The sequence below is a fragment of the Acomys russatus genome, chromosome 14 (assembly GCF_903995435.1).
Source record: "Acomys russatus chromosome 14, mAcoRus1.1, whole genome shotgun sequence".
Lineage (NCBI taxonomy): Eukaryota > Metazoa > Chordata > Mammalia > Rodentia > Muridae > Acomys > Acomys russatus.
Genome location: NC_067150.1, coordinates 4,652,407 through 4,666,195, shown reverse-complemented (window position 1 = coordinate 4,666,195; position 13,789 = coordinate 4,652,407). Strand labels below are relative to the sequence as shown.

The 13,789-nt window shown below is 40.3% G+C and overlaps 1 protein-coding gene across 1 annotated transcript in view; it reads left to right on the top strand.

The window, feature by feature from the left end:
• The first annotated feature begins 710 nt into the window (after nucleotides 1-710).
• Cep126 (centrosomal protein 126) overlaps nucleotides 711-13,789 on the top strand; it is a 55,634-nt gene continuing 42,555 nt past the window's right edge. The window contains exons 1-2 of the mRNA XM_051155898.1: nucleotides 711-866; nucleotides 4,726-4,845. Of these exons, the coding sequence (XP_051011855.1) occupies nucleotides 751-866; nucleotides 4,726-4,845 (236 nt within the window). The 5' untranslated portion in view covers nucleotides 711-750. The remainder of the gene's footprint in view (nucleotides 867-4,725; nucleotides 4,846-13,789) is intronic.

Below are 13,789 nucleotides of genomic sequence, written 5' to 3'. Positions count from 1 at the left end.
AACTTCACCACAGGCCTCCATACCTAATAAATTATGCCCCCAAATAATCATGTCCAGGCTGTCTGTAATATTTGCCCATATCTGGGGATTTTCCATTCATTCACTGTCGTTCATCTGTTAATACTCTCAAGAAAACACTCATAAAACGGGAGAACCAAATGAAACTCGAAAGCATAGTTGAGCTGTGCACTCTCACAACTGCAAGTCCCGGAAAAACAAAGGGTCTGCTCTGTGCCCCAACTCAACTTAACTTGCCTCAGTTTACTTCAGTTCTGCCTCAGCTCGCTTCAGTTTACCTCTGCTTAGCTCAGCTTGCTTCAGCTCATCGTAGTTGAACCTCAGATCACCTCGGTTTACCTCAGTTAACTCAGTATGCTTCAGTTTTCCTCACTTCGCCTCCGCTGGGTTAGGTTTAAGCTCGCCTCGCCCCGGTTTCCCTCAGCCCGCCGCAGCCCGGCGTGCGGCGAGCCGGCCCCTCATTGGCCGCTTCCGCTCTCAGCCCCGCCCCGCGTTCCGCCTGGTTTCCGTCGCGAAGGACGCGGCGTCGGTTGGTTGCCAAGATGGCTGCGGCGGGGTCGCGGCCGCCAGCTCCGCCGTCGCGCCGCGAGGTCGCCCCCGTCGCCGGGGCCGCCGCGAAGCCAGGAGTGCCGCAGCGGATCCTGCGACGCCCGTGACGCGGGGGGTGGGTGCTGGGACACGCGCGGCCCGGGGCGCCCGGGAGACGCCATGCGGGCGGCGCGGAGCTGAAGGATGCTGGCGGGCAGGCCCGGAGCCCAGAGCGCAGGCGCGGGCCTGGGCGCCGGCCCCTCGAACCCGCGGGGCGCCCGGGACGGTGGCGGCGGGCGACCTCGACCGGGCGGTTACCTGTATCCTTCCCGCCGCTCCTCCCGGGAGCACGCACACTCGCTCGCTTGCAGGGGCACGGAAACTGGCAAGTCATTTGTAGTGCGGGTATTTGCTTAGCAGCTCCCACCCCACCCCCGACCGAAAGTTGCACATCTTCCTCCACTTTGCGACCTCGTCCCCTGCCTCCCGGTCCTCCCACACCCATGCTTTGACTTAACTGCCACTTTTTTGTGAATTGTAAAACGCGTCGGTCCTGTGTCGGGTGGGCGAAGATTCACCTTTTCGAGTTGTACGTAGTAGCCTTATACTCTTTCCTTACAGAGGCGTTTGGTGCTTAGTCGTGCCTCTTAAAAAGAGAAACTGCAGAGAGTAAAATCGTGGGCTGTTGGGTTTTTTGTAGTTGACCAACCCCTCGCCCTTCCCAGGGCTGCGGGACCCTAGCACGGTCTGACCATTTCGTTTCCCCGTCTATGCCCACTATGTTGTCAAGCAGGAAAGGAAAGGCTGGGGATCCGACCCCTGATAATCCGGATTACTTATGATCTCTCGCTAAGAAATAGTTGGATTCGGATTTGATGTTATTGTTGTTAATATTGTGGAAATGTATGTAAGTTTTGCTTTTAAAGTATACAAGGCATTTTTATTCTCCCAGAGAACATTATGATGATTGGAATTTAGTCTCTGTATTCGCAGAAGACTATTTTCCTCAGGGAGTAGAGTGCCTTCTCTTTCCAAATCAAAGTGGGTCCCTTCCACCACTACCACCCTCTCTCCATTCTCTTAGACGTATGTGTACAGAGAGACAGAGACAGAGAGAGAGAAAGAGACAGAGAGAGAGTCTCCTTGCCATTTTAACAGCAAATACTCAGTTTCCTTGAGAGTGTCCCCTTCTGCAGACCTGGCTCTGGGCTCTAACGATGCAGTTGTACTGGGGGGAAACAGGACTGTTAGGCTGCATTAAAGCCAAAACAGCCTCTGTCGCATGGCCGGGTCCCCAAGCTTTCATCCCTGGATCTTTTCTCTATTCTGGACAGTACCCTGCAGGAACAGCAGCTAGCTTTTGTCCGCTTTTACTCAGGCTGCTGCCACAAACTGTCTTCTCAGAGATGTGCTCTGAAGTAAATGCCACTGTCTTACAAATTTGACTCTTCACCCTTGAAACTGTATCTTTTTTTTTTTTTCTTTCTTTCTTTCTCCCCCCGCCCCCCCCCCAACAGAGTTTCTCTGTGTAGCCCTGGCTGTCCTGACCAGGCTGGCCTTGCACTCATAAAGACCCACCTGCCTCTGCCTCCCCTGAGTGCCGGCATTAAGGGCATGCACCACTTGGCTGGCATTGTATCTTCTTATACACTGAGCTCTTACTATATTGTGCTAGTTTGTCTCTAAATCAGAAAGCAAGGAATTGGCTCATTGACAAAGCACCAATCTCTCGTATTATTTCCATTAACGACATACCATTTTTAATTTATGTGATATGAACATCCAACAGAGCAAGTAGGAGTAAGGAGATGAATTTTTAAAGTATTGATGTAATCCAAGCTCTAAGAAATTAAGGGTGTTTAAGTCAAGGAAGAGGGTACAGTCTTAATACATCTACCAAGGACACAGTGTGTGGTATGATAGTCACTTGTGTTGAAAACCTAATTGGAGAAAGACTAAATGGGAGGTGAATGCCCATAGAATTGTTGTTTTTAAATATTAATTCTATAAAACGTGCATTCTTTGGGGTATTCAGGGCTAATTGTTATGACAAGGCATACAAAAATGTTTAACCATCTACCTAAAACCTTCAAGCTTCAATACCAGTTTTTAAATGATGGAAAGACAGAAATGCTCTTAAAGCGTAGTAAGCAAAATCATACTGTACATGTGCTATGTGTAGTAGAGACACTAATGTATGAACTAGATTTTATATGTAGTAGAATTATCTAGCTAAATTTAGGTGTCGGACCCTTACATTTGTAATTCTTCTATATGATTTTGGATAAGATCTTAAACGTATGGAGCACAGTTGTTCCCACCTGGTGCATGATCCCTGTCCTTCTCGTCTGGCCACAGTAACTTAGCCTTGTCCCTCCTACAGTGTCTCTAGGGAGGAGAGTTTTATTTTTCTCTACTGCTGACATGAGACTTTTCAAAGCTGATCATCTTCTTCAAGTCTGATCCTAATAAAGTGTTTAACTAGAGAAGAAAAGATCTAGCTAGACCTGTTTCTGTGTGATTAAAAACCAAATTTTCTTTTATATTATTTTTATAAATCCTTCAGAAGACACCTTTAAAAATATAATATGTGTGTCTTTAAGTTTGTGTTGATGTGGTACGAAATTTTAGTTAAAATGAAGGCAAAATGAATTCTAGACCATAGAGGAAGAAAGTTTGTAAATGACAAAGCAACTAAAAGCTAGTAATATCTCATTATAAAAGGCTAAGCAAAAAAATTGAAATAAATGTGATTATTTTGAAATATATAGTATAGTCTCTTTATAATATTGATGCCAAAACACTATAGGATCCTAAAATTAACACATTTTGAACTAACAAATCATATATAGCGAAATATTATTGTATATATTTATTATAGTCTATAGTATTATTAATAACCAATTTTGGACTTCAGTTACTAGGGAAAAGCTTTTAAACAGCTGTTTACTATAAAACAGACAAGTCCTTGTACCATACAATTTGTAACTTATTTGTAATCTCACTCATATCCGGATCTTATGTTGAGGTGGTAAGTAATTATGTCAGTGGTTCTCGGCCTGTGGGTCAAGACCCCTTTGGGAGTTAGACAGCCCTGTCACAGAGGTCGCATAGCAGACATCCTGCATATCAGATATTTACATTCTGATTCATAACAGTTGCAAAATTGGAGTTGGTGAGTAGCAACGAAAACAGATTTGTGGGTGGGGGTCACCATAACATGAGGAACTGTCTTAAAAGGTCTCAGCATTAGGAAGGTTGACTGAGTTAAGTAATAATAAATTGATCATTTATTCGTCAAAATCACAAAAAATGCAGAAATATTGTGATAAATTTGGTAACAGTCAAAACCCAAATAAATTGAGAAAGCCAATTAACCATGTCAGTGCAGCTTAAGGAATGTTTACTTACATGTAAACTTCAAATTACTAGGATTACCAAAGTCCTCGGCTTCCTCTAGAAAAATTCTTAAGCACATGATGACATATGGTTGTCCTTGTGTGTTTTTATAAGCCACCAACAAAGATCTTTGGAAGGGCTATATTCCCAAACATTACTGGTTATTGTTAGTATTTGCATATATGTGTATATATATGTATTTTTGGTGTTTCAAGACAGGGTTTCTCTGTGTAGCCTTGGCTATCCTGGACTCACTTTGTAGACCAGGATGGCCTTGAACTCACAGCAATCCACCTGCCTCTGCCTCCCAAGTGCTGGGATTAAAGGCATGCACCACCAAACCCCAACCTGTATATATATTTTATACTGTAGACTAAAGGATCTGTTGAAGCATTTAACTCATCTACTCCCTGTTACTAAAATTTTTCACTTCCTTACATATATGCCTAAGAAGATACCTTACTAGGCAACTGTTCAAATATCTATATAGTGAACAAAAATATTCATGATTTCTAAAAGTAATTTATTTTCTCCTCAGGGAAAGTGAAAAATAACTTAAATTCTTATACCGCCTCTGAGTGTGAGTGAGTGTGTATGTGTATGTGTGTGTATGGATATGCACATACATCACATTTGCTGAGCATGTGCTAATACTAATATGTACACAGATTAGTTCTCCCACAAAAGCCTTATGATGTCATTATCATGAGGCTCTAATTAGACAGTCTTGATGTGCACTAAAGAGGTAAACTGTTGTTCTTAACTTAATGGCATCACTAGAGACATGAAAATCCATCTTGAGAAAAATTTAGAAGAAGAACGCCAGATACTACTACAGCAACAAAAAATATGTCGGAATCAAGCACGTAAATATTTCATGGAGTCAAACCGGAGAAGAAAGTAAGTAATTGTCTTTTACTCAGAAGTATAGAAACAGAAAGTGATTCTGAGCTAATAGTTCCTCTCCTTTGTAGTGCTTCATAGACTTGAGTCATGACCATGGTCTATCTCTAGAACAAATGATCAGGAGTCTTAGGATGTGCTACCCTCATCCATTCAATTACAAAAGAGGGAAGAGATGAATACAGATAGAATGCTATAAATCAATTTTATAAGCCATTACCGAAAAAAAAAAAAAAAAAAAAAAAAAAAAAACTTTCTGTAGAGAGTATAAACTAAAAGTAAAATGAAAAGTATCCAATCATTTAACATTTGGGGGATTTTTAATTATTAAATTTTTACAGATGCAGGTTTTTTTTTTTAATGTATCTGAGTGTTTGCCTGCCAGACATGCGTGCCTGTTACCCACACAACCACAAGAAGCCACCAGGTTCCCTGAAGCTGAGTTACAGATGGTTGTGAGGTACCATGTGGGTGCTAGGAACTGCACGCCAAGTCCTCAGCAAGCGCTCTTAACCACTGAGCCATCTCCAATGCCTGGTTCTTAGTTTTTTGTTAACTTTTTTAGGGCAGAATGGCTATCCATTTCTTTAAATGTCTTATTACAGCCTTACCCATATTCCTGTAATCCATGCTAGAAAATCCCTGGAGCTTATTAACTACATCATTGGGCATATGCTGCAAATCCCATTTGGGGAATACGAAATTGTTTACCTGTATTTCTCTTGAGCTTAATCCTTCCTTTCTCTAACAATGTTGAAATTATTTAGTGAAGTTTTATTTTGTTTTTTGTTTGTATGTTTCTGTCTTTCTGTTACCTTTTGACTCCTGAAGACTGTACAAGGCACATGACAAATGTTATTTAAGGTGGTTATAGACTTTTATCTAGTTTATGTGTCTACTCAGTTGAAGTCAGAGAGGTATAGGTTTTTTATTATTTAGTAATTTTCCTTTGGATAAAGGAAGAGCACCTGCTATTATTCCAGTTATCTTTGGAAGTTATCTTTAACTGTACAAGATGTCATAGACTAGTAATCTTTAAGATTTCATATTCTAGGAGATAAAAAATAAAAGGCATGATTCTTACCGTCATTGTTAATAATGTAGTAATGAAAAATGATAATCAATAATACTGTGGTTGGCTCTCCTATGAAGTAGGACAAAAGCACGCCTCATAGACTATAGGACAAGGGAGACTGCAGAACTGCCAAGGAACATGAAAGGAAGCATGCTTTCCAGAAGTATACAAGAAAAGTCTGATGTTATAAAATGTGACGGAAGAGATTGTGGGTGTTATGTGGGAAAGTGGATGTGGGGCTAGAGAGTTGGCTCAGTGGTTAAGAGCACCGTCTGCTCTTCCAAAGGCCCTGGGTTCAATTCCCAGCACCCACATGGCAGCTCACAACTGTTTGTAACTCCAAGATCTGACACCCTTACACCGATGCACATAAATTTAAAAATTAAATAAAAATATTAAAAAAAAAAAGTGGATGAGTATCAGGTAACAGGAGATCATTTATGAAATGATATGTATACCAATCTAAAGAAATTAAAGAATTTGCCGTGTGCTGGATTACAAAGAAATTATCTTTAGATTGTAATAAAGAAGCAAAATTAGAGATGATCAGTGATCAAAATTATATCTTAGCTCATTATGCAAAAGAAGCAGCAGATGAAAACAAGATAAAAAGATTAGAGGCAAAGCCACAGTAGGAAACTGTTACCTTATCTACGCAAGTGACTGAGCATGGCTGCGGCTGGGGACTAAGAAACACTGTCAGAGGTCAGGGTCAGAAAGACCTGTTAGGGCTCTACAGAGGAGGCAAACTCTTAGTATTTTAATCAAAATCTTCCCAGAAGAACTTCACATTTTAAGCTTTTATGTACCTTAGACTTACTTTGTATAGCACGGAATCTCTTATGCTGTTACACTCCTGGGTTGCTCCTGAGCTGTTCTGCTTTACTGCCCTCGTCATGTCTTTTGTCTAGTTGTTGTAGTTGTTAAGTGTTTGCACATTGATCCACTCACTGTTTTTTTCCTCGTATACACATGCAGTGTACAGTGAGTGGGCTCTGACAGGTGAGGCTGGTAAATTCGTCTATTGAAGATTTTCCAACCTCAAGCTTTTTGAAAATCAGTTCTCTTTTTAAACTAAAGTAATATAATTTTAACCTCAGCAGTTTAAAACTGTAGAAATTGGAAAATGTTGAATACAATCTGTCTTCACCTATAACAATGGTGTAAGATAACTTTAAAATGTATTCAACATTTTCTTATGAAGTAACTGCAAATTTATTGGCAGTTGTGAAAGAGTTTTCCATATGTCTTTCACCCAATTTCCTCCAGTGATAACATTTTACAAACTTATAGTATGATAGCAAAAACAGAATAGTGACACTGACATGGCCAAGACACAAGGGTCATTCCTGTGTCCCTTTCATACTTACAACCCTTTCTTCCTACCCCCAATCTGTTGTTCTTTATATCCAGTTTTGTTTTGTTCGTTTTCACACTGTTAAATAAATAAAATCAGGTCATAGGCAGCCTTTGAGGACTGATGTTTTTCCCTCTCAGAACGCCCTGTGGTATTTATCTAGCTTGTTACAATCATCAGTAGTTCTTTCATTTTTCTTCTGAGTAGTACTCCACAATACACGTGTACCAGAGATGGGTTGGGTTCAAGTTGTTGAGAGTTTGGTAGTAGTGGTGGTGGTGGTTGGTTGGTTGGGGTTTTTTTGGGGGGGGGTGGTTTTGGTTGTTTGTTTATTGTCCTACTTCTACCACTGAGCTACATCCCCAGCCCTACACCAGAATTTTTAAAAACTGTTTGCCCATTGATGGGCACCTGAGTCATTTTTGATTGGGGTGGTATAGATAGAAGCTGTAAACATTCATGTATAGTCTTCATATGAGCATAAGCTTTTATTTTTGTATAAATGGCAAAGAGTACGTTACTGACTCATGTGTATTGTCTCTGCATGTTTAGCCCTTTAAAGCGCGTAACCTTTTTTCAGCATAGCTCATTGCTGCTGTCACTTCTCTGTGTAAGCCATTGTATTAGGTGCTTAGAAGGATTATTGTGGTTTAAGTTTGCAGCTCCCTAATGGCTAGCAGTGTAGAACAGGCTTCACGTGCATGCCTGTCCTTTCCATGCAGTTTCTCCAAATCTCTTAACTATTAACAGTTTGCACATTGATTTATTCACTGTGGGGTTTCATACACACATGCAGCTTGCAGTGGTCCTGCCCATGCCACCCTCTGAGCTCACACTTTTTACGCTACCCTTGATACATCTTCTACCACCACTCACATCCCAGTCCCGGCTATTTCCTCTGACAGTTTAAGGTCCTTAGTTTTCTTTTTGTTTTGTTTTTTTTTTCCCCACATATGAGGAAAAGACACTCTATTTGACTTTCTGTGTCCGGATTATTTCTGTAGCATAGTTCCCTCTACTTCCATCCATTTTCCTGCAAATGACAGAGCCATATTCTTCCTTCTGTGTGAAAGAAGATACTTCTTGTGTGTGTGTGTACCATATTTTCTTTGTCCACTCATCTTTGACAGATGCTAGGCTGAGTCCATAACTCGGTTTATGTGAATAGTGCTATAATAAACATGGCAATGCAGATAGCTGCTTTGTGTGCTAACTTCATTTCTTTTGGATATTTTGCAATGTCTGGAATCATTGGATCATAGGATATATCTGGTTCCAGTTGTTGAGAGACATCCACACTGTTTTCACAGTGGTTTGTTAGCTAAAGTTCTCGTTTAAAAAAAAAAAAAAGCCACACCCACATTAAGCATGCTACAAGGCTGATTAATTTTATTATAGTTTCAGTGAATATAGAAAGTTGGAAGACTGCAGGTTCAGAGCAAAATTATCTTAGACAGTCTTAGTTCTCCAAAAAACAATTTATTGCCCACATCTATATTTGACCTAATACCTGTGGCTACTTGATAAGTCCTTTCAAAGTATATAAGCAGACCTTTAGTTTCCACTAACTCAAACACTAAGAAGGCATCAGAGAGAATCTCAGCATAAACAATGATTTCCCTGTTTTGCTGTAGCCCACCTACCTGATGTTTATACCAATTTTTTTAATTAATTTACACTTGTTACATCTCAATGGTTATCCCATCCCTTGTATCCTCCCATTCTTCCCTCCCTCCCATTTTCCCCTTATTCCCCTCCCCTATGACTGTTCCTGAGGGGGATTACCTCCCCCTGTATATGCTCATAGGGTATCAAGTCTCTTCTTGGTAACCTGCTATCCTTCCTCTGAGTGCCACCAGGTCTCCCCCTCCAGGGGACATGGTCAAATGTGAGGCACCAGAGTACGTGAGAAAGTCATATCCCACTCTCCACTCAACTGTGGAGAATGTTCTGACCATTGGCTAGATCTGGGTAGGGGTTTAAAGTTTACCGCCTGTATTGTCCTTGGCTGGTGCCTTAGTTTGAGCAGGACCCCTGGGCCCAAATCTGCCTATCATAATGTTCTACTTGTAGGTTTCTAGGACCCTCTGGATCCTTCTACTTTGCTATTCTCCCATGCTTCTCTCATCTAGAGTCCCAATAGGATGTCCTCCCCTCTGTCCCAGTTTCCTGGTAAGTGAAGGCTTTCGTGGGACATGCCCCTTGGGCTAGTATGCAGATATAAGTGAGTATATACCATTTGAGTCTTTCTGCTTCTGGGTTAACTCACTCATTATGATCATTTCTAGCTCAATCCATTTATCCACAAATTTCGGGAATTCCTTGTTTTTAATAGCTGAGTAGTATTCCATAGTGTAAATGTACCACAGTTTCTTTATCCATTCTTCTACTGATGGACACTTAAGCTGGTTCCATGTTCTGGCTATTATGAATAAGGCTGCTATGAACATGGTTGAGCAAAGTTTCTTGTTGTGTGCTCGAAAATCTTCTGGGTATATTCCAAGGAGTGGAATAGCTGGGTCTTGAGGAAGCCCTATTCCCAGTTTTCTGAGATAGCACCAGATAGATTTCCAAAGTGGCTGTACTAGTTTGCATTCCCACCAGCAATGAAGGAGTGTTCCTCTCTCCCCACATCCTCACCAGCATGTGGTATCGCTTGAATTTTTGATTTTAGCCATTCTGATGGGTGTAAGATGGAATCTCAGAGTTGTTTTGATTTGCATTTCCCTGATGACTAAGGAGGTTGAGCATTTCTTTAAGTGTTTCTCAGCCATTTGATGTTCCTCTGTTGAGAATTCTCTGTTTAGTTCCAAGCCCCATTTCTCAATTGGGTTATTTGGTTTGGTGGTGTTTAATTTCTTGAGTTCTTTATATATTTTGGATATTAGACCTTTGTCAGATATAGGGTTGGTGAAGATCTTTTCCCAGTCTGTAGGCTATCGCTTTGTTCTCTTGACAGTGTCTCCTGCCTTACAGAAGCTTCTCAGCCTCATGAGGTCCCATTTATTAATGGTTGACATTAAGGCCTGGGCCGTTGGTGTTCTATTCAGGAAGTTGTCTCCTGTGCCAATATGTTCCAGGCTCTTCCCAACTTTTTCTTCTAAGTGACTTAGTGTCTCTGGTTTTATGTTGAGGTCTTTAATCCACTTGGATTTGAGTTTTGTGCAAGGTGACAAATATGGGTCCAGTTGCATTTTTTTACACATAGACCTCCAGTTAGACCACTACCATTTGTTGAAGATGCTATCCTTTTTCCATTGAATGGATTTGGCTTCTTTGTCAAAAATCAAGTGACCATATGTGTCTGGATTCATATCTGGGTCTTCAATTCGATTCCACTGATCAACCAGCCTGTTGCTGTGCCAGTACCATGCTGTTTTAATTACTATTGCTTTATAGTACGGTTTGAGATCAGGTATGGAGATTCCTCCGGAGCACCTTTTATTGTACAAGATTGTTTTAGCTATTCTGGGTTTTTTGTTTTTTGTTTTTTTTTTCCATATGAAGTTCAGAATTGAACTTCCAATGTCTTTAAAAATTTGTAGGTATTTTGATAGGGATTGCCTTGAATCTGTAGATTGCTTTTGGTAGGATGGCTATTTTTACTATGTTAATTCTCCCAATCCATGAGCAGGGAAGATCATTCCAACTTCTCAGGTCATCTTCAATCTCTTTCTTCAGAGTTTTGAAATTTTTTTCGAACAAGTCCTTCACTTGCTTAGAGTAACTCCTAAATATTTTATATTGCTTGTGGCTAATGTGAAGGGTGTGGTTTTCCTAATTTCTTCCTCTGCAAGCTTGTCATTTGTGTATAGGAAGGCTACAGACTTTTTTGAGTTAATTTTGTATCCAGCTAATTTGCTGAAGGTGTTTATTATCAGCTGTAGGAGTTCTCTGGTGGAATTTTGAGGGTCCCTTATGTACACTATCATATCATCTGCAAATAGGGATAATCTGACTTCCTCCTTTCCCATTTGGATACCCTTGATCTCCTTTTGTTGTCTTATTGCTCTGGCTAGAACTTCGAGTACTATATTGAAGAGATATGGAGAGAGTGGGCAGCCTTGCCTTGTTCCCGATTTTAGAGGGATTTCCTTGAGTATCTCACCATTTTCTTTGATTTTGGCTATTGGCTTGCTGTATATAGCCTTTATTATGTTGAGGAAAGTGCCTTGTATCCCCGATCTCTCTAAAACTTTAAACACCAATGGGTGTTGGATTTTATCAAATGCTTTCTCTGCATCTAAAGAGATGATCATGTGGTTTTTTATTTTCAGTTTGTTTATATGGTGGATTACATTGATGGATTTCCATATATTAAACCATCTCTGCATTCCTGGAATGAAGCCTACTTGGTCATGATGAATGATATCTTTGATGTGTTCTTGTATTCATTTTGCAAGTATTTTATTTAGTATTTTTTCATCGATGTTCATAAGAGAAATTGGTCTGAAATTCTCTTTCTTTATTGAGTCTTTGTGAGGTTTAGGTATCAATGAGACTATGGCCTCATAGAATGAATTTGGTAATGTTCCATCCATTTCTATCTTTTGGAGTAGCTTGAATAGTTATCGGTATTAGCTCGCCCTTGAAGGTCTGGTAGAATTCTGCACTGAAACCATCTGGCCCTGGGCTTTTTTTGGTTGGGAGACTATCAATGATTGCTTCTATTTCTGTAGGGGAAATGGGACTATTTAGCTTGTTTATCTGTTCTTCACTCAACTTTGGCAAGTGAAATTGATCAAGATAATCGTCCATTTCCCTTAGATTTTCAAATTTTGTGGCGTATATGCCTTCAAAGTAGGATCTTAATGATTCTTTGTATTTCCTCAGTGTCTGTTGTTATGTCTCCCTTTTCATTTCTGATTTTGTTGATTTCAATACTGTCTCTCTGCCTTTTAGTTAGTTTGGCTAATGGTCTGTCTATCTTGTTGATTTTCTCAAAGAATCAGCTCTTGGTTTTGTGGATTCTTTGGACTGTTTTCTTAGTTTCTAATTTGTTAATTTCAGCCCTGAGTTTGATTATTTCCAGGCGTCTACTCCTCTTGGGTGTTTCTGCTTCTTTTTTTTCTAGGGCTTCCAGTTGTGTTTTAAGATGCTTATGTGCGATGTTTCCAATTTCTTTTTAAAGGCACTTAGTGCTATGAATTTTCCTCTTAGCACTGCTTTCAATGTATCCCACAAATTTGGGTATGTTGTTCCTTCATTTTCATTGAATTTCAGAAACTCCTTGATTTCTTTCTTTATTTCTTCCCTGACCCAGGTGTCATTTAGCAGAGAGTTGTTTAGTTTCCACGTACGTGTAGGCTTTTTGTTATTTCTGTTGTTGTTGAATTGCAGCCTAAGAGCATGGTGATCTGATAGGATTCAAGGTATTATTTCAATCCTCTTGTATCTATTGAGGCTTGCTTTTTGACCTACGATGTGATCAATTTTAGAGAAGGTTCCATGGGGTGCAGAGAAGAAGTATACCAGTATATTTTTAAAGTACCTTGATTTATTATTTTCTCTTTTTTTCTGAAAACTTCATGAAATTGCTGCCATATTGGAGCATGATATTTGGAGTAACTCAGATCAATATTGCCAGGTAGCAGCCACTTATATTTGGCCCCAGTATTAATTATTTTTAATCCCTTTGTGGTGAGAGCTGACTTTTTTTTTTTTTTTTCTTTTTGGTTTTTTGAGACAAAAAAACAAATTAGCCTTGGCTGTCCTGGACTCACTTTGTAGAGCAGCTGGCCTCAAACTCACAATGATCTGCCTGCCTCTGCCTCCTGAGTGCTGGGATTAACACCACACCTGGCTGAGAGCTGACTTTTTTATATCATTTGGCTAGACTAATTTTTGTTCCTGCCAGCAACATTAAAGGGTCTTGTTTCTCCACATCTGTGGTGGTTTGAATAGGAATGGCGCCCATAAACTCATCTGTTTGAACACTTGGCCCATAGAGAATGGCACTATTAGGAGGTGTGGCCTTGTTGGAGGAAGTGTGTCACCGTGAGGGTGGCCTTCGAGGTCTCAGGTGCTCAAGCTAGGCCTAGTGCAGTCCTTCCTGCTGTCTGCAGATGTGGATGTAGAGCTCTGAGCTCCCTCTCCAGCACCATGTCCACGTGCATGTTGCCATGCTTCCCACCATAGAGATAATGTAGTAAACCTCTGAAATGTAAGCCAGCGCCAACTAAATGTGTTCCTTTATAAGAGTTGCTGTGGTCATGGTGTCTCATCAGAGCAATAAAACCTAAGACAGTCTCATTACCTGTGCTTATTATAACTTATTATTCTAGTGGGGCAAGATGGCATTTCATTGTACCTTTGACCTGTGTTCCCCTGATGGCTAACAGTATTGTGCATTTTCTCATGTATTTATTGACTGTTCATATTCCACATTTTGTGAAATGTATAGTCAGATCATTTTCTTTCTTACTTACTGACTTGCTTGGGTTTTGTTTAGTTTTTAAATTCTTTATATATCATAGAACTTGCTACCATGTTGTTCTTCCGGTCCCAAA